Consider the following 25,915-nt stretch of genomic DNA (forward strand, 5'->3'; position numbering starts at 1 on the left):
TGTACACAGGGATATGGACACTCGGATATGGTTGTCGTGTTCAATCGTCTGCTAAAGATCGGCAAAGTCGTCTGCTGAAGATCGAACCCCCTGTGACCTAGACTCTAGACTCTAGAGCGGAATGGGGGGCTCCATCGAAGCGTTCGCCGATCCCCGAACGAGTTCACGATCCGTGATCACTGTTCACCGGTTGGTCACCCGCAAAGGAACACCGTTCGAATTTCAACCGAAGAGGCTCCGACCGAAGTTTCTCTTGTTAACCAACGTAGCACCAACGAAGAATCTAGAGGAGGCTCACTCGTTCTGTTCGAACGCACACGTGGACACCTGGCACGAGACCGAAGCACGCGTGCAGTCTCGACCTTGAGGGAAACGGTCGCCTCTACACGTACCACTCTTTGATGTCTATCGGCTCGCGTTTCTTGTTGGCTTTGCTGCCATTCGCGCCGTTCTTCAGGGCACCGTTGAACGGCTGGCCGGACCCGGTGGCGCCTAACAGCGCGGCGTTAGGGTCCTGGCAGAAGTTCTTCGTCTCGTCGACCTTGTAGCTGGTCTCCGGACGGTTCTTGAACTTCAGGATGATCAGGATGATCAGCACGATCGCGATCAGCGCCGCGGCGATTATGCCGATTATCAGCGCAGCGTTCTCCGCCGCTTCGCTCGTTATCCTCTTGTTGTTGTTGTTCTTCGGAGGGGTCGGCACCGGGTAGATCGGAGGCTGAGGCTGCGGAGGAGGGTCCGTCATCTCCGTGGTGGTCGTTTGGGTTGTCACAGTTGTCGACCTGGGCGTCACGACGCTGCTGTAATCATTTGAACGCGATCGGTTAGCATCCTGACGAGCGACTTACTAATACGTATGGGAGGTAAGAGGTGATGACGATGGCGGCGGATTGTTGAGTCTCTTGGGCGGGATGATAGGGGAAGATGAAGGTCGATGGAGGTGGATTGTTGCGAGTCCGAAGGGATGTAAATTTAGGATCTCGAGGAGTTTCCTATTCCTGTTTCTATTTTTTCCTACCGCCTTTCAATGAGTAACAGCTATTCAATTTTTAAACGATGCGGGGGATGATGGGGGTTGATGAAAGCGGACAGACGTGAATTGTTGCTACTCTGATAGAATGTAAATTTTGGATCCTCTACCTCGAGGAGTTTCCTATTCCTGTTTCTATTTTTTCCTACCGCCTTTCAATGAGTAACAGCTATTCAATTTTTAAACGATGCGGGGGATGACGGGGGTTGATGAAAGCGAACAGAGTTGAATTGTTGCTATTCTGATAGAATGTAAATTTTGGATCCTCTACCTCGAGGAGTTTCCTATTCCTGTTTCTATTTTTTCCTACCGCCTTTCAATGAGTAACAGCTATTCAATTTTTAAACGATGCGGGGGATGATGGGGGTTGATGAAAGCGAACAGAGTTGAATTGTTGCTATTCTGATAGAATGTAAATTTTGGATCCTCTACCTCGAGGAGTTTCCTATTCCTGTTTCTATTTTTTCCTACCGCCTTTCAATGAGTAACAGCTATTCAATTTTTAAACGATGCGGGGGATGATGGGGGTTGATGAAAGCGAACAGAGGTGAATTCGTTCCGATACTGATGGAATGTAAATTTAGGATCCTCTGTTTCGAGGAGCTTCCTATTCCTGTTTCTATTTTTCAAATTGTCTTTCAACGAGCAACAGTTTATCAATTTTCAAATGAGGTAGGGGATGATGGGACAATATCCTATCAATTTTTTAATAATGTGCGGGATGATGAGATACTAATTTAACTTAAATCAAGGGAAATGTATTTACAGTATTTTCTTGATTCTGTTTTATCTCATTTTCTAATGATCAACGTATTTTTGATTTTTGAATAATATAAAGAACGTTGGGGGTTGATTATGGTAGGTGATTACCATTTTGACAGAGCGTACGTCGTAGTAAATATACCTCCCTTTTCCGAGAGCAATACAGTTTCCATTTGTGGACCAACTATTACCGAAAATAATTTTTCTCATATTTTTTCCAACTCCTGTGATTAATAATTACAGAAAACTGTGGAGTGACGCTCAGAACGCTACATCAGTCATTAGTATAAGCGAAAATAGCTCCCGCTTTAAAGCGCCACACTGCATCCTAAAGGATATCGGGTCATTCATTTTTTATTTCCCGTATTGGCAGGACTGAAATATTTATAACGTCATTATTGGAAATTTTTTAGAGGATACTAAAAATTTATCACCGCTCGAATTGAATCAGTTACGGAAACTTTTTAAACGATTAAATGTGAAATTTTCAAAAGTAGATTAAGTCGATATTGCAATGCAACGCTTGTCGGAGGGTTTGCTATAGCCGAACGTTTGGCAGATTTATTACACAGAGCGTTAATTCTAATATACCTGACGTAAAATTTACAATTAATTCGATTCCGTGTAGAAAATATATTGCTCAAACGTAAACCAGGTTTCGATTAACAGACAATTCTGAATTTGCTGGCTGAATCCGTTAGAACGGTTAACTAATCAAACCACTAAAACCAATCTGACTGCTTAATCACAGTTTGGTTACCCACAACCCCCAAACACGTGTATAATTTATCATCAATTTTAGCACGTATGCGCCGCAAACTAAGGACATAAATCAGTGTTTGGAAATTGTGGAAAAATATTCGAATAATTTGAGACAATTTTTTAAATTCCAATATTCGTTAAAACGATAATGCCATTTAAATATTAAAGCGTAAACTAACTCAGGAGGAGGTAAGTTCTTAAAACTTTGAAATATCTCAACGTTAGAGACGTATTATTTGTTATTAAAACAGAAGCTAATAGGATTGATACAAATTTGATACTCTTAGAAAACATATCGAGTTAAAGGAGAAGTCACTCTCCGATTTTAAATCTGTCAGTACCAACCCTTTATGCCTCGAATAACCATGAAAAAAGCTTCACTCCTATTTTGTCTCTGGGAACAGAATTTATCACCATTTAAAATCGACGAATAAATCACTGTCAGCACCTTATTCTCAACATGTTAGCACCAAACTCTTCCAACAACCATCCAACTCAACTGTCACAAACAAAAACAGCTGCACCCCTGTTATCAAAATTTGCCGCCGCTATAAAATCGTCAATGTTAAAAAAAAATCACCGTCCATTCTCAATCAATTTTCAATCTCTCAACACCAACCCTCCCAATAACCATCAAACCCACCTGTCACCAACAAAATCAACTACACCCTTGCTTTCATCTTTACAACAAAATTTCTCACCGTTACGAAACCTTTAGAATTGAACCAAAAATTACTGTCACTTCTTAAAATTAATCTCTCACTATCAACATTCCCAATAACCGTCAAAATCAGTTACCATCCATAGAAAAAATCTGCATCTCCATTTTCACCCTCACAGAATAAAATTCGTCACGAGTGTAAAATCTTCAAAATTAAACCAAAAATTACTGTCACTTCTTAAAATTAATCCCTCACTATCAACATTCCCAATAACCGTCAAAATCATTTACCATCCATAGAAAAAATCTTCATCTCCATTTTCACCCTCACAGAATAAAATTCGTCACCAGCGTAAAATCTTCAAAAATTAAAGCAGAAATCACTGTCAACTCTCAATCAATTTTCCACAATCTCTCAGCACCAACACTCCCGATAACCATCAAACACACCTGTCACAAACGAAAACAAATACACCCCTGTTTTCTAACCCTTATCGAGTGAAAACCGAATAAAACACGTATCACTGTAAAGATCACAAACTCAAAATAAAAAAAAAATGCCACCCTTATTCCTTCGTCGCGAATAAAACAGCAGAAACAAAGGGAACGCATGTTCGGAGAGGAAACGGTCACGAAAAACATAGCTCGTGTGCATCAACAGGGTCGGCAGGCAGCGTGTCCTTCGAGTTAGCACGAGGGACACCCCCTTGGACCCCCGTAGGGATTATTCGGGGCAGGTACGTGGAAATATTTGGCGAGCTGTTCGGCCAAGATAAAATGACAGACTCACCTGGCGTGGCTGGTCTCGAGGTCTGTGGTTGACACATTGTACTGGACGGAGACGGTGACGATGTCCCGGGTCGATGTCGACGGCGAGCCTGGAGACGTTTGCGTGCTGATGTGGCTGGTGGTGTACTCGCGGGCTGTCGTGTACGTCACCGAGCTGGAATCTGCTTGGAAAATGGAATGGAGAAGCGTGAGAGCCGGCTGGCGCAATTACGTGTATCCGATTGGCTCCAGACGGGGGATGGGGTAGTAACGTGCTACCGACAATATTTACGCGTGCGTAGGCCGGCAGATATTCACGCGTGCGTGGGCAGGCCACGTTGCGAGGACAACCGGGAGGGAGAGGAAACCGTGCTTGCAGCCGCCGCTGCTTCCAGGGACGTACGTTTAATCACGCGGACAGAATCGACGCGTCGCGACGCTCTCTCCTGCCGTTTAATTGCTTTCTTTCCACGCGCGTTTGTGCCTCCCCGCCGACGCTATTATCCGCGACGGTTCACAGCTTTCCACGACTCCGCTTCAACGCTTTTCCTACTCGCCGACACGCGAAACCGGGTCAGCGAGAATGATCCGTGCGTCATTCATCCCCTACGCGGACCACGAACGATTATTCTCAGAAATCTTCGAATTCTATGGACGATGGTATTCAATACATTTTACAGCCGGTGGAGTCGACAAGATTTTTTCGCTTTCTTGGGGATTGTCTGTGCTGGCTTCTGAATGATTTGATTCAGGGGTACGATATGGTTATATTGGATTCTAAAATATATTATACATTGGAAACTAAAATTTTGCAATTGGTGGATTGGAGATAATTTCTCTACATTTCTAGGATTTTTGGAGGAAGGATTTTTGAATGATCTAGGAGTGGGAAATGATTAAACTGGGCCCTGAAGGGAAAAAGTACCAGACGATGGAGCTGAAATTTTGCAATTGGTGGGTTCGAGTTCCTTTAATATTTCTAGGGTTGTTAATGTTGGCTTTTGAACAATTTAGGGGAGGTTATTGGATTCTAAGATATATTATATATTGGAAACTAAAATTTTGCAATTGGTGGATTGGAGATAATTTCTCAACATTTCTAGGATTTTTGGAGGAAGGATTTTTGAATGATCTAGGAGTGGGAAATGATTAAACTGGGCCCTGAAGGGAAAAAGTACCAGACGATGGAGCTGAAATTTTGCAATTGGTGGGTTCGAGTTCTTTTAATATGTCTAGGGTTGTTAATGTTGGCTTTTGAACAATTTAGGGGAGGTTATTGGATTCTAAAATATATTATATATTGGAAACTAAAATTTTGCAATTGGTGGATTGGAGATAATTTCTCAACATTTCTAGGATTTTTAGAGGAAGGATTTTTGAATGACGTGGAACTGGGAAATGATTAAACTGGGCCCTGAAGGGAAAAAGTACCAGACGATGGAGCTGAAATTTTGCAATTAATGGGTTCGAGTTCTTTTAATATTTCTAGGGTTGTTAATGCTGGCTTTTGAACAATTTAGGGGAGGGAGATAGTTAGACCAGTTCCTAACGCTAGCTTAAATTTTTTGGACAGGTTCCAGATGAAAGTACAATGTTTTTAATATACATCTGGTGTGTTGGAAAAAATTGTTCAGCCCTTTGAAGTCTGTCAATGACCAATTTAAGGGTGAGGAATGGTTAGACTGAATTCTGAACCGCGCTCATAATTTTGAGGATAATTTGTAATCGTTTTGTAGGAAGATTCGAAACAATAGAAATAAAAATATTTTGTAATCGAGAGGTTCTTTAGTTACTTTTTTAGAGTTGTCAATAATGATGAAATGAAAAATTTTCGGATGTAAGATGATCAGTTTGGACATTCCAGACGATCAAACTGAAGTGCTTCTAATATATTTTGTAGCCGATGAATTCAAGAAGCTCTGTAATCTTTTTAGGGTTCGTTATGGTTGGTCGAGAAGGGTTTCTAATGCCTGACAAGACTTCTGAGTAGAAATGAAGGGGTGGAAGATGGTCTGAATCTTTACATGATCCTCTTTTCCTTTAGAATGATTTGTATAGTTTGGAATAATGCTGGAGTGACACGCTTTAGTTAGGGTCTTCGAGCGTAGGGCTTTCAGGGAAAATTTTTTAAATTAATATTCTGGTGAAACTTCTTTAGAAGATCCTTTGTATGTACAGCACTGAGTTAGGTGTCGACTTTCTACAATGATGATACACCTCTTGTTAGCCACCAGACAGAAACCTTTCCACCCCCAGTGGATTTACTACCCCATTATGTCTTTAATCACAAGTGTACTGGAATCAACCCTCTTGAACACTAGTTTCATGTGTGGAACAGATTTTCTAGTGCCATAAACTTTCTAAATTTATGTATAACTGTTTCTATTACTTAAGAATATTTTTTAAAAATTAATCAGTTTGTTACTAGATACAAAAATAGAAAATTTGTATGAATTCTAAATATGGTTAAGGAATACAGAAGATTTATATAAAATTAAACTATTTTTAAGGATCCCTATCAAAGGAACTGGTTGTCAGACGAGGAAACAGAACATTAATATGAAACTGAATTCTAAGAATTACAAATTTTAAAGATCGTTTCCGGAGAAATTTAATTTGACATGTTTCTTTAAATCAATTTGTCAGTTCGCCCAACTGCATTCCGTGTAATACTACATTACCTCGCGGAAACCGATCGTAAATAACTAAACGTCTCTTCAGGGATATCTGTCTTGATACGTGCGGGGTAATATTTCAATGCATCACAAATAGAACCATCCATCACAAATACTAGGCAATTTTAGAAAGAAACATTTTACGGGACCGCGAAGAGAGATTTATATCCGGTTTTGCCATTTCAAACGGACTGTTCAGTGGACGACATGAAATTTTTATTATGCCGCAATCGCGAGAGCGACGGATATTTTGGTAATAAATGTTTGAAAACGGTTTTTGAAATTGAATTGTTGATAATTTATATTTTCCTTCGGTTTCGATGAATAGTCTCATTCGATATATTCAGTGAATGACGGACGCTTGAAAAATGAAAGATTATTACGTTCCCGTGGATTTGGGGCAGAATATTTTTTCAAATGCGCGACGCAAGACACAATGCTGAACTCGTCGATCCACATAAACCTCGTTTCTCGTCGTTCAAAATCGATTCTCAGTTGGTCTAGTTAAAGTATGTCGACTCTGTAAGTTCATTAGTGCTCGTGGATTTGCCGATCGAAATGTCTGGGGTCTTCAAAAATAACATCGTGCAACGTTTACACCGAGTATAATGATGTCTCTTCAATTCACTGAATTGACATGAAAATGCTCATTTTAATTTGCTAAAATTAATCGCCACAATTGCAATTTCAATCGCCAAAGAATTGAATTATTTCTCCACCGTAACAAAAATTAAAATACACAGCATTTTAGATCATAACAAATAGCTTTTCAATTTACAAATTTATTACTGGTATAGACAGGTTGTCTTTTATAAACAGTTACAGCTTATTCAAGTGCCTCAAATACAGCATACCAATCTCAGATACGGTAAACTAAATTCAGATAATTTTTAGAGGAAGGCCAAATTCTTATATCAACTCAAAGCGGATAAATTTTGATCCGAGAAAAACTATTTCGCATTTGTCTCGCGTTTCCATCAAACCGCGTATAAAAATGTAAATTCCTGATGTAATTACAACACTTTTCGACGTGAATGGTGGTCGGCCATTTATTTCCCCCTAAACCACTAACCGAGGCTTGAATCTCCATATTTCTCTATCTTCCATCAAATTATTCCACGACTCTACTATTTTTCACACTACCCACCATTACGTCGAATTTATTTTTCAAGCGTTTGCACGATACGGGAATACAAGCGTACAACAATATAAAACATCGAAGACAAAAGTCTGAGCAACAAATCTACTGAAAAAAAAGTTGTCACACTAAAAAGATACCCTGGTAGAATAACATAGAAACAATCCATTCAAAAATTCAGCAAATAATCCACTTTAAAAATGCATACTTGATAGTGTTTCTTTGTTGAAAAATGGAGTAAGAAAATTACGGAAGCATTAAAGAAAAATCAGTGGAAATGTATCTACAACCAAAAAGCCACGAACAAAACTAAAAAACAATAGAATATATCACAACAGTTGCACACAAAAGGTGCACAACAAATACCGGGTTGCCCGATCACAATGGACGTTTAAAAATTTCATTGCAAAACTCGAAAGTTTCTATCGTCCGACTGTAGAGCCATCTGATGGGTTCTATGTGTCAGCTGTACTCACACAGAAGGTAGCTAAAGAGTTCGTTGAACGTTAATCGGTAGGTGGAGGGCAGCAAGGTCAACGCAGGGGCGCGGGAGGTTCCAAAAAGATTTGGTACCGCCTTGGAACTATTTCCGGGTGGTTTCTATGAAACGGAATCACTTTAACGGCGGCAAACAGAGGCGAAAGAGTGGAGACACCCTCTATTCCGCGGTGAAGAACGGCGTACTGAAAGAAGTCGCATCTGCGTCGAAGGGGTTGGCGCTATTTTCGTGATGGTCAACTTAACCGGTGGCAGTCGGGATTGGCGGAGCTTTCACCGTGCGAACCTGAGGGATATGCAGATGAAGAGGACGCCCACTGGCCAAGTATTTCCATAACGAGCCCTCGTGCATTCTTCCATCCCCCGCAACACCCCCACCTCGGCGACCACTTCTTGCGTTCACATTTTGAACGTATCTTGCCTCAATTACAGCACGCGCCCCGACCCTGTGCTGTTTCACTCGCGAACGATAAATATTAATGCAACCGCTTCCGACGACGCGACGCGTCGCGTCGCGGCGGAATCGGACCCGGACTGTTCGGGATTTTGATAGAATGCGAAATCGACCCGCCGATTACGCTGCCGAGCGAGCTCTCCGCGCTGTCGGCGAAATTGCCAGCTGAGAGGCTACCGATAGTGTCGGCAGCGATTGATCTTAATCTATTTTCGCAGACGTTAGAAGTTTTTCGGCGATTCGGGCTCCGAGTGCTGCTGAATCTTTTAGGCGAGCAGGCGGGAAGCTAATGGCGAAGAGAATTGGTCTCCTCTGAAACTTCTGGGGATTTTTAAAAATTAGTGAAAAAAGTTTCTTGGCAGGTAACTTGAAACTTGTAGTGGTTAAAATGTGCAAAAAAGTTTTGCATTTGTTAAAACTCCACAATAAAAAATTTGTACCTCAAAAAAGTGGTGGATATAAAATGATTGTTAAAACGGAAATACAGTTTCATGTTTCTGAAATTCTATAATGGAGCCGTGTGGAATTTCCAAACCAAACTAAAAATCTTTTCTCTTCACATTTATCAGAAAAATATTTTACAGAACTTTTAGCTTTTAGCATGCCTGTCAATTATAAGAAAGATCAGAATTTTCCTGACACTAAAATTCCTTCGTTGGAACAAATTTTAATTTTATTTTGACGTAAACAATCGTAGCCTGATTATGCCATTGAAAATGAATCATGTAGTATTCGCTTTCAAAGAATTTTTTACGAACCTTGTGGCAGCAGGCCCATTAGCTCAGTTGGTTAGAGCGTCGTGCTAATAACGCGAAGGTCGCGGGTTCGATCCCCTCATGGGCCAAATTTTTTTTTCAAGTTAAACTAAGCCTGTGGCAAGGGAAATCTTCAAAGGTTAATATTTTCTGATTTGTTTCAACAATTCTTTTACAGGAAGAATTTTTCAAAGAAAGGCAATGAAGTTAGATCCAGATGTTTCATGAAGAAACGAGGCAACATAAAACGAATTACTTATGAATCTGAGAAGTTTAACTGAATTTCAAATGTCCAACTTTCCACTACTTGTCGAGTTCACCTGTTGACCAGGGAACAACTGCAGTTGTTTTTTAACTGTTCACTCATTTATCTCGAGAAACTTCTAATTGCTTCATATTTGAGTTGTACACAGTCGAGAATTGTGGTATTTTTGCGGTTAGTCGAATAAATCTTTTTCATCTATCGTTGTCAGACTGTAAGACGAATCTGTACTTTGCATATCTGCGTAAAAATTATCAATAGAAATTTTGTTTTAATGCATAAGAAGTCTACCGTGTAAGAAAAATAATACCTATTTTGTAAATTCATTCTTCGCACTTCTGCGTTTCCTGACGACTTCGTGAAGATCAATACAGACTAATGGCAGAGCTCTTACTTCACCCACAAGTTCGTTCGTTATCGTTCTACGAAAATCTGGTTTCTTTGCAATAATTTTACCACAAGAAAAGTTGCCTCCGTTTTGCAAATTCATACTTTACACTTGCACAATTACCGACAACTTTATGGAGATCAATAGACTGCTAACAGAGCTCTTGCATCACCTACTCGTGAACTCACTCGTTATCGATCTACGAAAATCCACTTTGTCTACCGTACAAGAAAAATTACCTGTGCTCAGTGATTTCATACTTTTCACAACTGCAATTACCGACAACTTCATAAAGATCAATACAGACGTCGAACGGAGCCTTTACTTTGAATTCGTTCGTTGTTATTCTACGAAAATCAATTTTCTCTGCTGTACAGGACAAACTGCGACATCTCTTTTATGATCTCGTACTTTCCTGAAATTCCAGGCGCGTGCTAAATCTCCAATTTTAAGTACACATACACTAACGAGCAAAACTGAGTCTACACTATTTGAAGCAACATAACTTTTTAAAAATTAGATCAAATGACTTGAATTTTATCGAGAAGTTAGAAGGATTAGTTTATTAGACGAGGTGTACAAAATTTTTGAAAAAGGTTTGATTTTGTCGGAATCGCAAAAGAAATAGTAAAAGTTGGTTTTTTCAGCTTTTTTATCCGAGCCTGTATTGAAAATTTAAAAAATGTGTTTGATTCGCTCGAATAAATTATATCCATGCTGAAAATTTCACCGATATTGGTTAATTCGTTTACGAGTCATAAACGCTTAAAAGTGGAAAAATGGTCATTTTTCACGATTTTCGACGTAAAATCGCACATTTTAATCGTTTATAACTCGTAAACGAATTAACCAATATCGGTGAAATTTTTTACACCTCGTGCAATAAACTAATCCTTCTAACTTCCCAATAAAATTCAAGTCATTTGATCTAATTTTTAAAAAGTTATATTACTTCAAATAGTGTAGACTCAGTTTTGCTCGTTAGTGTATATCCTGATCGAGAGATCACTGGGTCGGAGGTCACTGCGCGATCCGAAGCGTAGAAATTTCTAATCCGCCGCCTCGGCAGAGGAAGCGTGTCTCTTCTGCGGAAGTGCTTTCGATTCAGGCAGCTGGGCAAAGAATTCTTTTTCCTCTCTCGGCAAACTATGCAGGTCTTTGGAAATACTCCGCCCGCATGAACGACGGGCATGTACACACTAGGAAGTGAACGAGAGAAAACCGTGCACGGGAAGATCAATACCAGGCGTGGCGTGTTCGCGAGTTGGCACTCGTGAAAATCGAGTGTGTTCCGATAGCAACGCGCCCGGGGAAGTGGAGGGGTGGATGGGAAAAAATAGCATAGCCAGGGAGGAACAAACCAGAAAAACGAAAAGAAAACCGGAACAAAGGGGACAAAGAGAGCCAGAGAGCAAAATGTAGAAGAGAGAAAAAAGGAAAACGGACCGGTGACCGACGTGAGGAAGATCTCCTCGGTGGTGACCGGCTCGCCGGATCCTTCCTCGCAGTCCTCGTCATCCTCGCAGGACGGACGTTCCTGGATGTTCTCCTTGCGATGTACCGGGATGAGGGTCGTCGGCGACCTCGTCGAGGCGACGTACACCGGCGTAATTATGTCGTCTGCGAACAGAAGAAGAGGAACAGGCCCCGTGATTATTGGAATCGCTCGCAACAGCGCCACGCGACGCTCTCGCATAATTCCCGTATGATTGCGCACCCGCGGTTTCCGGCGTTTGCGTCATCGTTGTAACGCGAAACGAAAATGTGGTTATTGCCGAGGAACGGTGGATCAGCAGAGAGAGAGAGAGAGGGACAGGGGAAAAGGGGTACCAGACGATAATGGAGATAGAATGCACGTTTGATTGGAACGTTTTGTTCTGGCCGCGATACCTCCTGCCAGTTTCGTTTCCCTTTGAACTCAATTCCCGTTGGCAATTCCTGTTGATTTTCGTTTTTGTTCGGCTCGTTTCTCGCTTCTACCGGCCGTTCGCAATGTTCGAAACGCCTTCTTTGGCCGGCGACGATTTAAACCCGGCTGATTTCGCATTGTTTGACGGCGATGGCCGGCCATCTTCGTTATCGGATACGAAACGCGGCGCCCGGACGTTGTAATCTGATTTTTCCCTATCGGTGCTCGGCCCGTTCGCTCGCGACACGGTTAATAACGCGACACGAGCGTGCAATAATTAAACCTGCCCGCGAACAAATGCTCCACGCGTATGAAAAGACTCGTTTCCCAGGCTACCCCTGTCGCTCCGGCTGCTTTATATTCCGTTCTGCGTGTGTCCTTGTCGCCGTTAGGATATCCGAACCATGCAGCTTTTTAATTGCTCTGGAACTCGGTTAAAAGGAGGAGACGTTTCTTTTCAATTCTCGTGTATGTTAAAACGAATGTCGAGCTGTTTGTCGTTGGCAATAGCGCGCCGGGTAAACGATCACTTTTTAGTTTCGTAATTAAATATAGAACACCGCCGCGAGAAATAATTGCTAGATTTAATGTCCTCGGCCAAACGATGAAAATGAAGGTCGCGTTTCGTGTGCAACGGATCGATGGTCTAATTATTATTGAATAATAATCGGAATCATAAAAGCGTGTCGTCAAAATGGCCATCGAGTTCTCGCCGTGTTACATAAGATCCACCGTATTTGTCCACGAGTACACGTATCGGAGCCTCGGTTTGTTCCAAGTTTAGATAAAGCGTGACGCTACCGCGAACGTGTGACTATGCCGCCTTAAATAATTCTAACCTTTTAGCTGTGTCGCTCCGCTCACCGATCGCAAATAAAATCTAATTTATCTTGGGAAAGCAAACAAACGAGCACGGTGTATCGTTCAATCTGACTCCGGAATATTTTACGTCGCTTTTCACATGTTGTATCATTATCTGCCCCGTGTCTCAATGAAACATTAATTCATTCCAGCGAACATCTCGCTCATTGAATTTGCAGAGTATCAACTGAAACACGTTGTGGCGGATGAAATATTGAAACGTTACAAATGTTGTCTCGACAGGAGCAAGGATTCGTGAAACGTTGCTGTAATAATATTTATAAAACGTTCATTCAGCAGTGTTCACGTTTGCTGAATGCTCAGATGCGATGCACACATAATTTTGTGGGAACGATTGCTGTTGCGCAATTTTTCGAGTGCATAATATTTTTTTTTTTTTTAATGATTGTCGCTGAGCGTTCTTCAGCTTCAACTTACAGTTCTACGAAAATATCCATGAACATGAAAAATACGAATAATTATTGTCGTGCGATTTGTGCAGTGGTTAATATTTTTTAACGTCGACAGATACGTGATATGTGATTTTATCGAGCTCGCAGCTCTATGGAATATTGAGGATGCGAATGAACATGAAAAATGCAACGGTGCAAGGCGAAAAAGTACAAACAACAATCTGTCAATGTTCTTGTGCACGGAACAACACGGTGGCCCGCGATCATTACACGAATACCGTTTCCCTTGGCCAACTCATGCGTGATTTTGGACAATTAAACTCGCTATCTTAACAGTCTCGCGACTGTGGTTTATTGCAAAGCGACGAATAGCTATGGTCGCCCTTATCCGCTCGGAGTAAAACACTTTCCCGTGCGAATCTTAACGATTCGGTGTGTAAATCTCTTCGCACGCGACAAAATAATGCTGCTAAAGGTAATTACGCCTGGAAGCGTTTGTAAAATCTAATTCTTCGCAGCTGAACTCTCGAGATAATCGAATTGATAGCTGCGGCGAGTGAGTGCGCTTTACGATCGTAAAGTGCGTTTCAAAACCGTGCGATATTTCCGCAAAAATGGATAAAAACGACTGGGAATAAAAATTAGATCATGTCACGCGAACAAAATCCAAACAAAACCATTTATTTCGGAACATTAATTTCTGCTACACCCGTATGTTATCTATATCGGCAAATAAACTATAAAAGAATGGGAGTTTATTTCTGTTGAAATCGTGAACTGTATCTTCGAATAATTAAACATTACGAACAACAAAATATATAGAAGAACCGATTATTAGCCGACATATTGGCAAAGACAGACTTTAGAAAGACTTAGTACAAATTAAATTGTTTAGTCAAAAATGAGATCGCTGGGTCATTTCTAATTTTTAGAAGAAATTTCCAACAATAATGATGTACATAAAGCGTGAAGATTTACGAAAATATTTATGTTTTGCAACGCTCTCGAATAATTGCTCGACGGTCATTGCAGCAAAGCGAAAAGTTGATTTCCGTTCGGCAGTTTGTTAAAAATGAGTGCTAAATATGTATATCGGCTGAGCATTCTTGAAGCCGATTTAAAAAACTGCATAAACATCCGCAGTTTGTTGTTTACGCGTTGCCGCGATAGTTTCAAGCGGGATCGATGTATTTTCATCATCCGTGTGGCGCGAGACGGAAATAACCGTTCGCAGAGCGACGATGACGCTTTCTGTGGGCGGCAACCATGCGCCCGGTTTATTAAAGTGATCGCATTAATTCAGTTTTTAGTCAGCCGGAGAAGATTTTCGAACCGGCTGTCAGATTATGCGAGGAGGTCGAGAGAAAGGAGGGAACCGTCGGTCCAGGGATCCTAAATATGCAAATGAATCGAAGATACAACCGGGCAAGCATGAAGACGAAAAGGTGGCATGCCATGCGTTATGCGAGCCCGATCATGCGTGTGTGTGTGCCCCGGCCATGTGGATTTCCCTCCCTGTGCCCTGTCGCCCCGCGCCATTTTGTGATTATTGATTAGGGTACGAGATTGTCTTTTGCACGAGAGAATTGAACGGACATTTTTGATTAATTTGGCTCTTCAATGATTTGCGGCCGATTTTATTTGCTGCGAATAAATTGGCAAGACAATTTGCATCGTTGTGATATAAACAATTAATATTTGCAACGGGATGTCGGAGGGAATGCATTTAGATAAGTACATGATAAATGAACAGTTCAGAGGAATGAGGATTGTGATAAATGATTGTTCGTTTTGCGTGGTTAGGGATTTCTATTATCTGTGGATGGTACACGAGGTTGATTAGGAGAAACTAGCTTCTGAAATGTTAATTTGGTGACCTAAAATTCTTTTGTTAATGTTAAAACAATTTTAATATTAAGTAATTCTTTCTGCTACTTTGCGACTTTTTATAGGATCAAATCAAACCTCACACATTGATGTGAAACATTCTAGTTCCCTCTGAAGCTTACAAATTCTAATAATGAATTGTTATAATTAAGAATTTTTAAAGGTATCATTCATATTATGCACCATATAACCGATTTAACTTGCATACAGATAAAAATTTTTTATGAGATGTAATTGATATTTTCTGTTTATTTGTTTATTGTTCAAACAACAGTCCTAAACGATAATTTGTGGACAATAATTTCATATTCAATGTTTGCAATGTAAACCAGAGAGGAAGTAGCTCCACCTCTTTTTACTCATTATGGTTGATTAGCTAGTTACGTTTGCTATATAATTACGAACAGATTTCGTATTGCTGTTAATAATACAAATAACGAGACTGTATACATCCGAGAATGAAAACAGCATTTCACCGTTTCGAATGTTTACATAATTTACTGCGTAGCTGACCGATTAATATTAATTGTCCCGAAAGAAATCAACGGTTGCATATTTTCGTATTTCATTGAATTACTACTAATATCGCAATAGTACAACAATAAAACAAACAATAATCTACCTTTTAAGTTTCATCCAATAATATTTGAATTCATTATATTGCAGAATTATTTATATTTCCCATTTAATAAAACATTATTTCGTCCGGAAATCGTATCGCGTTTCAATTGCGCATGAAATCTCTGTTCATTGATTTCACGTGATATATTTCTTTGTTTATTGGAGAGTAATTATTATAAGAATAATACCTTTATTTCTATAGCGTTATAATTATTAAAAAATATGATACACGTTGCGTATGAATGGCCGAGTTTTGTCTCGCTGTTTATTGATTTTATATAATATTACTTTTCATATCTGTTGAAATATTTGTCATGGGAATAATACCTTTGTTTCTGCAAATAAATTGTTAACAAAAAAATTTGGTAAGTGCCGCCAAAGAGCGGCAGTGCCTTACCAGTTTATGTGTGTTCCATCCTTGTCTAGGGGAGTGCTAAACATCTCTCCTTTCATATTACACACCAGATGTCGCCTTCAGGCGCCTTATATACGAATAAGCCAACGATCGAGTACTAGCGAGAAAGCATATTTCCTTGAATAACTCAAAAACTACTAACTTTATCGAAGAACAATACGAACGTTTTCGACTCGAAATTACATAACCTATCTGTCCATATACTTTCCAAATTCATTTTTACCATATGAAAATCTACTGTTATCTATAGATATACTGCAATACTCCTTACAATATAGATTTTATATCTCCGTATATTATTTTTAAATCCAAATCCTCCTTATTATTTTTAACTATTTTTTCAATACCAAAAAGCAAATATAAGCCATTTTATTTCCCCCATGGTCCGAGTTAGGTGACCCGTAGTCGAATGGAAATTTTGTTCTGTTCGAACAAAAATCAAGAATTTATAAACAGTGGAAGAGATAATATCTGTATGGATTTTTTCTGCAACGAGTAAATCATTCAAGTGTTTTTTAATATTTCAGATTACTACTTTACCGGTACGTTATCAGTAGACTTTTTAATAAATCTGTAAAATTGACTCTATTTATAAACGTAAAAGAGATTTAAACTGATAAAATATTGCAATACATGAGGAATTATTTGGACGAATCGGATGTGCAAAATAGTGCTCGCGGCGAGCACCGTGAAATTAATTCTCGTCCACATATTGAACAGTCCCAGCAATTCCTTCCTCGCAAAAATGTCGTGCAACCGATTCAAATTCCGAGGGTGGTCCGCAGACGTCGTATAACTTGCACATACATAAAATATCGGTGTGTGCGGAATAAGAAATTTCTCCAGAAGGAAACGTGCAGAAGGAATTACTTACGCCCTCGGAAATGTTACTTACACTTACCGGAACCGGGTTCATAGATCGGCGTGCATTCTTCGTCGTCGTCGGCGGTGCAACCGCTTCCGGCGCCAGAAAATATGAGGTCGTCCATGACACCGGGAAAACCGGACGCTGGTGTCTGCGAGGGAAAAAGAACGAAGATTTATTGCGAACCGCGGAATGTTCGTCTAGCTGATCCGACGAAGTAGCAGGCATTGCTGCGATTCTTTATGTCGTCAACTTTTAACACGCGCCGACTTTAACGCGTTTTAGTGTCAGCGTTTGTCTCTCAGCGACCGCTCCTCGTGGAGCTAACTAGATGGCAGATTCTTGTGCAAAATCAAAATGTTGCATCCTAACGTCAACTACTTGAAATTGAATAAAAATGTATGTTTTCGAAACCTGTAGTCTAGTCGAGACGAAGTCATAAAATTCATTTGATTTTCATAAAATATAAAACCATGATCGCTGTACCTACACAAACGTATCGACTTACTTGTAACTTCATGGAATCATGGATAAAACAATTATTCGTACAGTAACATTTCTGGCAATACTTCTTTGTTGGAAAACATCCTCGCTAAAGAAGTTTTAGGAATTACCAAAACTGACATCTAACTGAATGTTTAAAATAATACAAGCTGGGCTCTAATATACTATTCATTGCGATTTCTGCGAACCAACCATTGATGAATGCTTAAGGTCACAGAAAATTGTATTTGACGAATGTTTTCTGAGGCGGGATGAGTTGTGTAAAAATGTAAATATAAATATTTATAAATACTTGGAACGCTCACCTGTTGCATTCTTTGCAGAGGTGCCGCTCGATCCAGGAGACTTCCGGCAGGCATCAATTGAACATCCCCTCTGGTAGTGATTTTGTCATCTTTCGAGGCAGCCAGCTCCAGAATTCGTGCACCGTTGATAACTAAACCGGCGATCATTCCCAAAAACGCTCGCTCTACTCTGCCCTTGTTGCGGTTCCATCGACCACCGATTACAATGGTCGATTGGCTGTTGAAGACTGTCAGCTGGTGACCTGTGAACCCCAATAGACATCGTTACAATCATAATTTTAATCCCAGAACATTTCACACTGACTTATTTTTGAAAACTTTGTAGGAAATATCAACCCTCCTATGCTCTTCAGGGCGAAGATTCATTGTTTGCTTCTAGATACTGTAAAATTCATTATTTTAATGTTGAACTTATTTTTGTTTCCGTTGCAAATGCAGTTTCTGAACTCTCATGCACAGGTCCATATTTGAATATCGTCTTTAATAATGACATCTATTATAAAAATATATTCATTGATTTACTGTCAACACGATCAACATTAAAATTTAGCTAGAACTAAATTTTCTTCTATAATTTGATTTTATCTAAACAATTTAATTTACACTATCTGTAAAAATTTACAGCACGGAGCAGAAGGACCAACACTAAACGATTATCAAAGACAATTAACAACTGTCTGAGAATGTCAGTGAACATTCTAAATTAATAATTTCCAAGCAATCTTCAAGAGTTTCTGCAACAGCGAGCTTCACAAAAATAGAACACGAAGGAAAAGCTTTTACGCAAGCGAGCGCTGTTATTAATAATTGTCATTAACAAAGGTGTGATCAGGTGTACACGAATCGGTGAACCCAACGTTCTCTCGAATGCAACGCGAGCACAAAATGTTGTTAGACCGTGGACAACTGGAGGGGTCGACGGGGATAATTTATGCAGGTTCCCCGACTGACAAATGTTTTCGTTTGACCACTGACCAGGCGAGCAGAAGTCAACGGGTCTAACATGGACAACCAATGAGTGGTCAGCCCGCCATTGCGACGCGCGTGCCTTGGAAGACAGGAACGAAAGAGCATCTTCCCAAGTTTCCCCTACCATTTCGTCTTCGTGGGTTCGCTTCGAGCCCTTTCCCTTTGTAGGGTCTAAATTTGGTTGGTTTTAAGAACAGGCAAACATGAGGCACGCGGAACTCTCTAGGGTTCGATCTGCCCTTCGTGGGATGGGGCACGCAGTTAGATTACCGACGATCGCGCAGCAAGACGCCATTTTGTCGCAACGGAACTCGACGCTCGCGCAATTTCAATGAAAATTGCTTCCTGCTGTTCTCTAATCTCAAAGCCACCCATCTAACATTGCGCAGCAGTATACTGTGTTTCCGGTTAATAAACTGTAGCTTATTATGCATTTGTGTTGCGTATAAAACTTGTAGAATCCAAGGAGACGTTAATTAGAGTCGGTTGCATTTCTATTTTATTTTTACCTGAACGTTTTTAATAGACCAAAGAGATTTTGTACTTGTTCATAAAGCATTTCATGAAGTTTGCACAAGGATCCGTAGCCTAATGATGAATGAATTGCACATTTTTATACGTGCTAGTGTGCAGAACGCTAGAAGGCGTCTGTAATTAATTAGAATTGATAGTATTTCTGCCTGAAGAAGACTTTCAGTAGACGAAAGATACGATGAGCCTATTCTTTGTCAAGAATCATCAGTCTTGTTGGCTTATAAAAATCTTTGACAATTCACATTTTCAGAAAAGAAAATTAAACAGACATTAATATACATATTAAGATATCATCGTCGAAGTTCGCCAGGTATCGCAAACGAAATTCAAAATTCTACAAAGTATGTTAACAGTACTACTAAGCTCAGACATTGCAAACAATACATGCAAAACAAATTCTTTCCTTGGCTCTATCGATCGTCCACTAACCTATCAATTAAGGCTCCCACCATCAACTTCTTTACACTAATATTTAACCAGCTGTTCCGACAGAGACCGCTATGCAAACCATTCGTTCGCTGCCAGTTTCTGCGTACTACAAAGAACTCGATTTTCGTGTAAACGTTCGAACGTTCGATAATGGACTTCCGGTGGTCGGTAGGAGCATGGTTTCGAGCGATCTTCCCGGATATGAATATTATATAACCAGGGACACCGATCAGGCCAGCATGGACGTCTCAGAGGTGTCTCCGCGATTGTTAGCTGAAACTGGGTGATAAAATCGATTGGCAGAGATCGATAGTGCGGCTATTTTTTTATTAGGCGACTAGAAACCGGGGGACGGGATGCTCGGCAACTTGGGTCGGACACGTTCGAAGCAGGTTCACTCCGGTGACCTGCCATGGGCGAGTTAAATACCATCCTGTAATAGGAAAGCAACAAGCAGGACGAGGTTTCCCCGCTGCCATGGATAAACTATCGGTGGTGGGGGGTGGAGGGCTGCGTCGGGGAGTTTGGTACAATGGATAATAATTTTCGGCAAGCCGAGAAAAAATGGGCCTGGCTGACAGGCCTACCAGGCTCGCAGAACCTGCCAGAAGGACTACGCCGGTTCTGTTTTAGGCACTGGCAAGATGGCGGCCCTCTGACGCCCACGTTGTCCAAATCTCCCTTCGCTGAGGGAATGACAACTCACCGAATTGTCTAAAATAATATTGAGATAGTTTATCACAATCGTAAAATGTCAATGTCCGTAGCGGAGTAATTTTCCTAACGTTATATTCTTCAGCGAATATTTCTTAGTCCGCAATTTGTAAAGATCCATACATGTATAAGTTCGTGAATGTAAAATTGAACGACAGAAGTTTCCGACGCGTCTAATAGAATTTCACTTCTGCACAACGTCGGATAAGATAAACGTGTCACGTTGCGTCGCCTATAATTATTCCGCTGCAGATGATAGCTACTGTTCCCGTGTTCAATGCTGCATGAAAATATGCTCGCATTCTCCGAGCTTTCACTGGGACTTCATTCAATCTCGTTTCAACGATCTACAGCATGTGAATTCCATTTATAGAGCAGTTTAACCGGATAGATGATACATGGATTTTGTATGCAAATTCGCGTACTGTTCAAAAAAGTAGAAAATAAATTTTGCGTTGTTGCCTCGATTAAATATTTCCGTGTGTGATACGTTAATGTTGTGTATAATACGGTAATGTTCATGTTGAAACATATTTCTTCACATGTCTCGATTATTGTGTATTTTTATTTATTTTTGGTAGTCAAGGTCAAATAAGGGTCATGATATTGCAGGTCGTTGGATTCGTCTTGACCTCAGCTATTATACGATGGCAACAAAAATTGACAGTTCTATTTAAAGAAAAAAAGACTACCTTGAAATTTCGAAAAATGTGACCTTGAGAAAATTTGTTTGTTTACCATCATATTTGTCTCTGCAAACCGAATAATCTTTTCCTCTGGCATTTTTTTCTATCATCGATAATAAGGAAGATATGAAGTAGTTTATGTAGGCTTCAGTAAGTAGAAACGGTCTGTCATGACCAGACGCGCCTGAGAAATATTTACATTCGATTATCTCGTAAACGAAGCCTGATATAAAAAAATAGCATTTCACATTTTCGACTCAGTTTTTCACGTAGATTCGCCCTCTTTTAATTGTGTCTGCGAAAACACCCTGCACGAAGAGATATTACGATTTCTTTCGATTTAATCGTCTGACAATCGAATAAGAAGTATTCCCGAGTTTCTACTCGACTCCTGTTGCTTTCAATTGTTTAAGAAACAGTAAATTTTGCATAGAGATTCATAGTCTGTGTAAAACTAATGATATTAATGATCAGATAGGCAACCTATGTGGCACTCAACGTGTTGAGATGTCCACTGAGAAAAAGGAACGAAAACAACACGTGTCAAAGTATAATAACAGCGTGTACTATTCAATGCTCAGTTTTCATCAGACTGCACAGTCAATTGTTTCTTGTTTTTAAACGCTGCGCTGACTAAACGCGTTTGAACTCAAACTCGTCAACTTCCGCTAAGATTCCAGTCAGACAGTTTTTTTTTGCCCTGAGAACCGGCACTTGCCAGCCAGGCATAGTGAGTTTACCAGCACAGTATAAAAATACAGCTGGTCGAGCGGCGCTCACAGTGAACCGGGCATCCCAGCAGGGACGCATGTGTTGGCCTAAGCACGCGCTCATGCGTTTCCTCGCACGTGTCACGCGAATGCTTCCAGCCGATTACAATGAAAGGTGTGCGCGGGAGAAATTGCCGATCGCGTGGCAGGTGTTCCCCGGAGAGGATAAGCATGTCATTCGCTCCGCATTCCGATCTGAAGAAGTCCAATAAACTGTATCACTTTATTAGGAGAACAGGAAGACTTATGGGTGCGCCTGGGTTCCCTGCCTCGCCATGTGAATTTAGGCGAGCCTCCTTTCTGGAACGCCTGACCCCAATTTCTCCTTTGTTAATTTACTTCCGATTTATTTCATGGTATCTTTGACCGTGGTATTTTCTGATTCTTTCTGTTATAACTTTAAACAATATAATGTTCTTTTCTGATCTAAATTCTTCAATTCTGCCAAAGCATAAACGGTTCTGTTTTCTATAAATTACTCTGGATTATATTTTTGAGTTTGCCCTACATCTATATCTGTAGTCTAATGATCTATTTCTTATTATAGAATGTGAATATTGATTAAAATATTTTATTTTCTTGCCCCGAATTATAAATAAATCGGTCTTCTGTGTGAATTGTTAACGTTCAGTGCCGAGCATTCGATACTTGCCAGTTTCTGCAAATATAGCAACGCTACAGTGAAAATCCAGTAAGTTGAATTATAAATCACTTGTAACGTGAAAATCCAACTGTTTAAATAATAAATTACTTCTAAGGTGAACATCCGTTGGTCAATTTTGGCTACATTTATGTACTTTGTCTCCTGGAAGGGAATCGAAGTATGAGTGCCTCGATGTTGGCTATTTCGATAAACTTTCGACGATGATATCGATCGAAGACGTGAAGTATCAAGTGTCCGGCGGTTTCTGGCAATTAGCTCTTGCACGACATAATCTAAATTAATAAGTAAACTGTTAGGGAAGTATAGTGGAAGTAGAGGTGCTTAAAGCCCGAAAGTGGGTCAAGACGTCGTCGCCTTCGGCCGTGTAGACAAGTGGCGCATTCGGCGAAAATGGATCAGGGGATAAGAACCTAACCGGGCATCGGGGTTGCCTAATCTTTACGCCCTGCCGCGCCGTCGGCGATTTCCTAATTCGGTCTTCTATAAAGGTAGCATACCTGGCGCTCTTCCAAATCTGTGCATTCTCATTGACAATCTAGACGACGATTTCTCACAACATTCGTCAATTTTAAGCAGGGGAACAATAACCAGATGAAAATATTTCATATTTATAAATGGCTTGATTGAACTGTGAAATCATTCATTTCGTTAAACACGTTTCCATTGTTCTGTAGTAGCAAAGGTACTGAGGAATAATATTGAGAACAGTAGTTATAAATAAATTATGATTCTTTATAAACTGGGTATCCTTCCAGAGTCCTTCAGAATCCTTTAGAATCCTTTAGAATCCTTCAGAAATTGTTTAGGTTCTTTCAGGGAGTATTAGGGTCTTCCAGAGATTTTCAGGGACTTGTAAGAATCTTTAGGAACCTCTAAAGAGCTGTAGAGACTTCTAAAAAAGGTTAGGATTGTTCAGAAAATTTTAGGATATTTCAAGGATCTCCAGAAGCTTGCGAGAACTTCCAAGGATCTCCAAGAATACCCAGGAATGTTCAGGACTTCCAAGGACTTTCACAAAACCTTCCAGGACTTACATGGCCCTCCAAGGACTTCCAGGAATTGTCATGATTTTTTGGAGTGCGCAGGGGTTTGCAAGGACTTCCAAGGACTTCCAGGAACGTGTAGGGATTTGCAGGGACTTTTACTGATTTCCAGCGACTTTCAAGAACCTTTAAGGATTTCCATGCACCTCCAAGGACTTTCTGGGATTTTTATGAATTTTCAGGGACTTGCAAGGACCTCTAAAGAGTCCATCGAGTCCAACAACTCGAGGTAGACTGACTCGATTTCTGGTTCTGTAACTCTGTTCATCTCCTGAGTTGAATTTGCACGCAGAACCATAAATCGATTGCCCTACAATGTTAATACCGTAAACGATCATCTACGAAAATATAGTAGTTCACAATTCCCAATTCCCGATCGAAAGCCACACGTGCAACACACGTTCTCCTTTAAGCACCAATACCAACTCGGCGAATAGTTCTTCAACCGACAGTCGTCCATGAGAAGAGGCCGCTGAAATCAGTCTCCAGTTTCTAGATCGGTAAAACAGTCAACTTTCATCTACAAAAATCCATAATGCTCTGATTCCTGAACCAGCCGCATGCAAAAGTGTACCAACAAAACTCATGTACTAAACGAATTAATAAACCAATTTCTGGGTAGTTCGTCGTCACTCTTAAATTTATGAGCTGCACATAAACTATTTGGAGGTTCTCTGTGGGCGGTGAGGCGAAATTCCTCCAAAACTGATGTTCTGTAACCACTCTTCATACTTCTCTGAGACTATCGATTATAATTCAGCAATTTCTAGGTGCTTCTAGGACTTTATCGTCGATTCTAAACACGTGAGCTGTAGATAAGCTGCTATCTGGAGATTCCCCGCGACGGCCAAGCGAAGCCTCATGGAAATTTAGTTCCCGAGCCGTGTTTATCGCTTCCTTATCGATGGACAGCTGACTCTGGTATCTGTAGCCTTTGTCGAGCACGACTGGCGCCACGCTACGCCACGAAGACTCGGCGAACGAAGGGGGACGAATAATCGAAATCGTAGCTCGGCCATCAGACACATCGGTCCCACGGACCGTTTGGGAACCGTCTGGTTTCACGCCGCTTTTACGGTGGGAACGAAGAAGCGACGTACTGCGCTGGGTGTGGGAATCATCGATGATTCCCAGGCGACGAGACTAACGTTTCGCACACGAGACGTGAACGCCACTTTGTTCTCGCTCGTCGTCTCTTACACTCTCGACGATACGTATCTCCAATTGATTTTTAACACTAGGTTTACGGGACCCGTCAAAATGACGTGTTCTAATATTTTTAATTTACGATTATTGAGATTGTGAAGATCCATCTACGCGGGATCACTCAACAAACTTATTTCCTCAGGTGTATATTATTTAAAACATGGCTGAAGAATTGGATAGACACATTCTTCTTATTTTTATAAAGTAATGTAAAATACTAGATACTAGAGGATTTTTTTAAGAATATTACTAGGAACCGTGTATTAAATGGTAAATAATTGATACTTGGCTCTGATATTGTAATAGAAATCTGTTGTATCTGATATTGATGAGTATTTGTACTCGATAGTACATTGTTGCGGAAGAATGTGGAGAACTTCCGCTTTTGATAACACTAATGGCTGTTGATAAAATGATACCACTGTCGCTCGATCTGTCAATTAAAGTGTGTACAAATGGTACTTGTTCCCGATCGATTTGTGAAAGAATCTGAGATACGTAACTGTGCAAACACTAAATGGGCAAATTAATTTTCTTAAATTGATAATTCTGATACTACGACTGAAACCATTGCCTCGAAAATCGCCTAAAATCAAAATAATTTGGTGAATGATTGCTCTTTTAATCTTTTCAGATCCTGCAAATTCCGATAAAATTCGATTTCGTGTGAACGACACAGTTCACGTGTTGAAATTGTTTTTTTTTTTTCATGAAGTAGGTATTCCCGGTAAACGATTTTTAGTGGAATGGAATATTTAAAATGAAGGTATTGTGCCCAAGCTGTGCGATTAATTTTTATTTTGAATGAAATTAGAATGGAATATAAAATTAGAAAAATTAAAATGAAAGTATTGAGCAGACGCTGTAGAAATGTTCGGTATTATTGTCACGCAGATTTATGAATGAAGCAGCCGCAGCCGAGCAGCGTGTAATGGGCTATAGCAAACGGGCAAGGAACTCGCGAACA

General features: G+C 40.3%; 1 protein-coding gene and 2 non-coding genes across 7 annotated transcripts in view; 1 reads left to right on the top strand and 2 right to left on the bottom strand.

The window, feature by feature from the left end:
• Positions 1–381: 381 nt before the first annotated feature.
• The window catches only part of Nrx-1 (neurexin 1), a 479,861-nt gene continuing 454,327 nt past the window's right edge, over positions 382–25,915 (bottom strand). For 3 of the 5 annotated variants that reach the window (XM_076789038.1, XM_076789039.1, XM_076789035.1), the window contains 5 exons: positions 17,934–18,175; positions 17,155–17,275; positions 11,600–11,773; positions 4,006–4,165; positions 382–800 (listed from right to left, as the gene is read on the bottom strand). In XM_076789038.1, the coding sequence (XP_076645153.1) occupies positions 383–800; positions 4,006–4,165; positions 11,600–11,773; positions 17,155–17,275; positions 17,934–18,175 (1,115 nt within the window). In that variant the 3' untranslated portion in view covers position 382. The remainder of the gene's footprint in view (positions 801–4,005; positions 4,166–11,599; positions 11,774–17,154; positions 17,276–17,933; positions 18,176–25,915) is intronic. The other 2 variants (XM_076789037.1, XM_076789036.1) reach the window with 2 other exon arrangements.
• Positions 9,519–9,592, top strand: Trnai-aau (transfer RNA isoleucine (anticodon AAU)). Its single transcript has one exon. It is a non-coding gene; the product is annotated as a tRNA-Ile (tRNA).
• LOC143355345 (U6atac minor spliceosomal RNA) lies at positions 16,198–16,304 on the bottom strand. Its single transcript, XR_013082491.1, has one exon. It is a non-coding gene; the product is annotated as a U6atac minor spliceosomal RNA (small nuclear RNA).

This window comes from Halictus rubicundus, chromosome 6, assembly GCF_050948215.1.
Source record: "Halictus rubicundus isolate RS-2024b chromosome 6, iyHalRubi1_principal, whole genome shotgun sequence".
Lineage (NCBI taxonomy): Eukaryota > Metazoa > Arthropoda > Insecta > Hymenoptera > Halictidae > Halictus > Halictus rubicundus.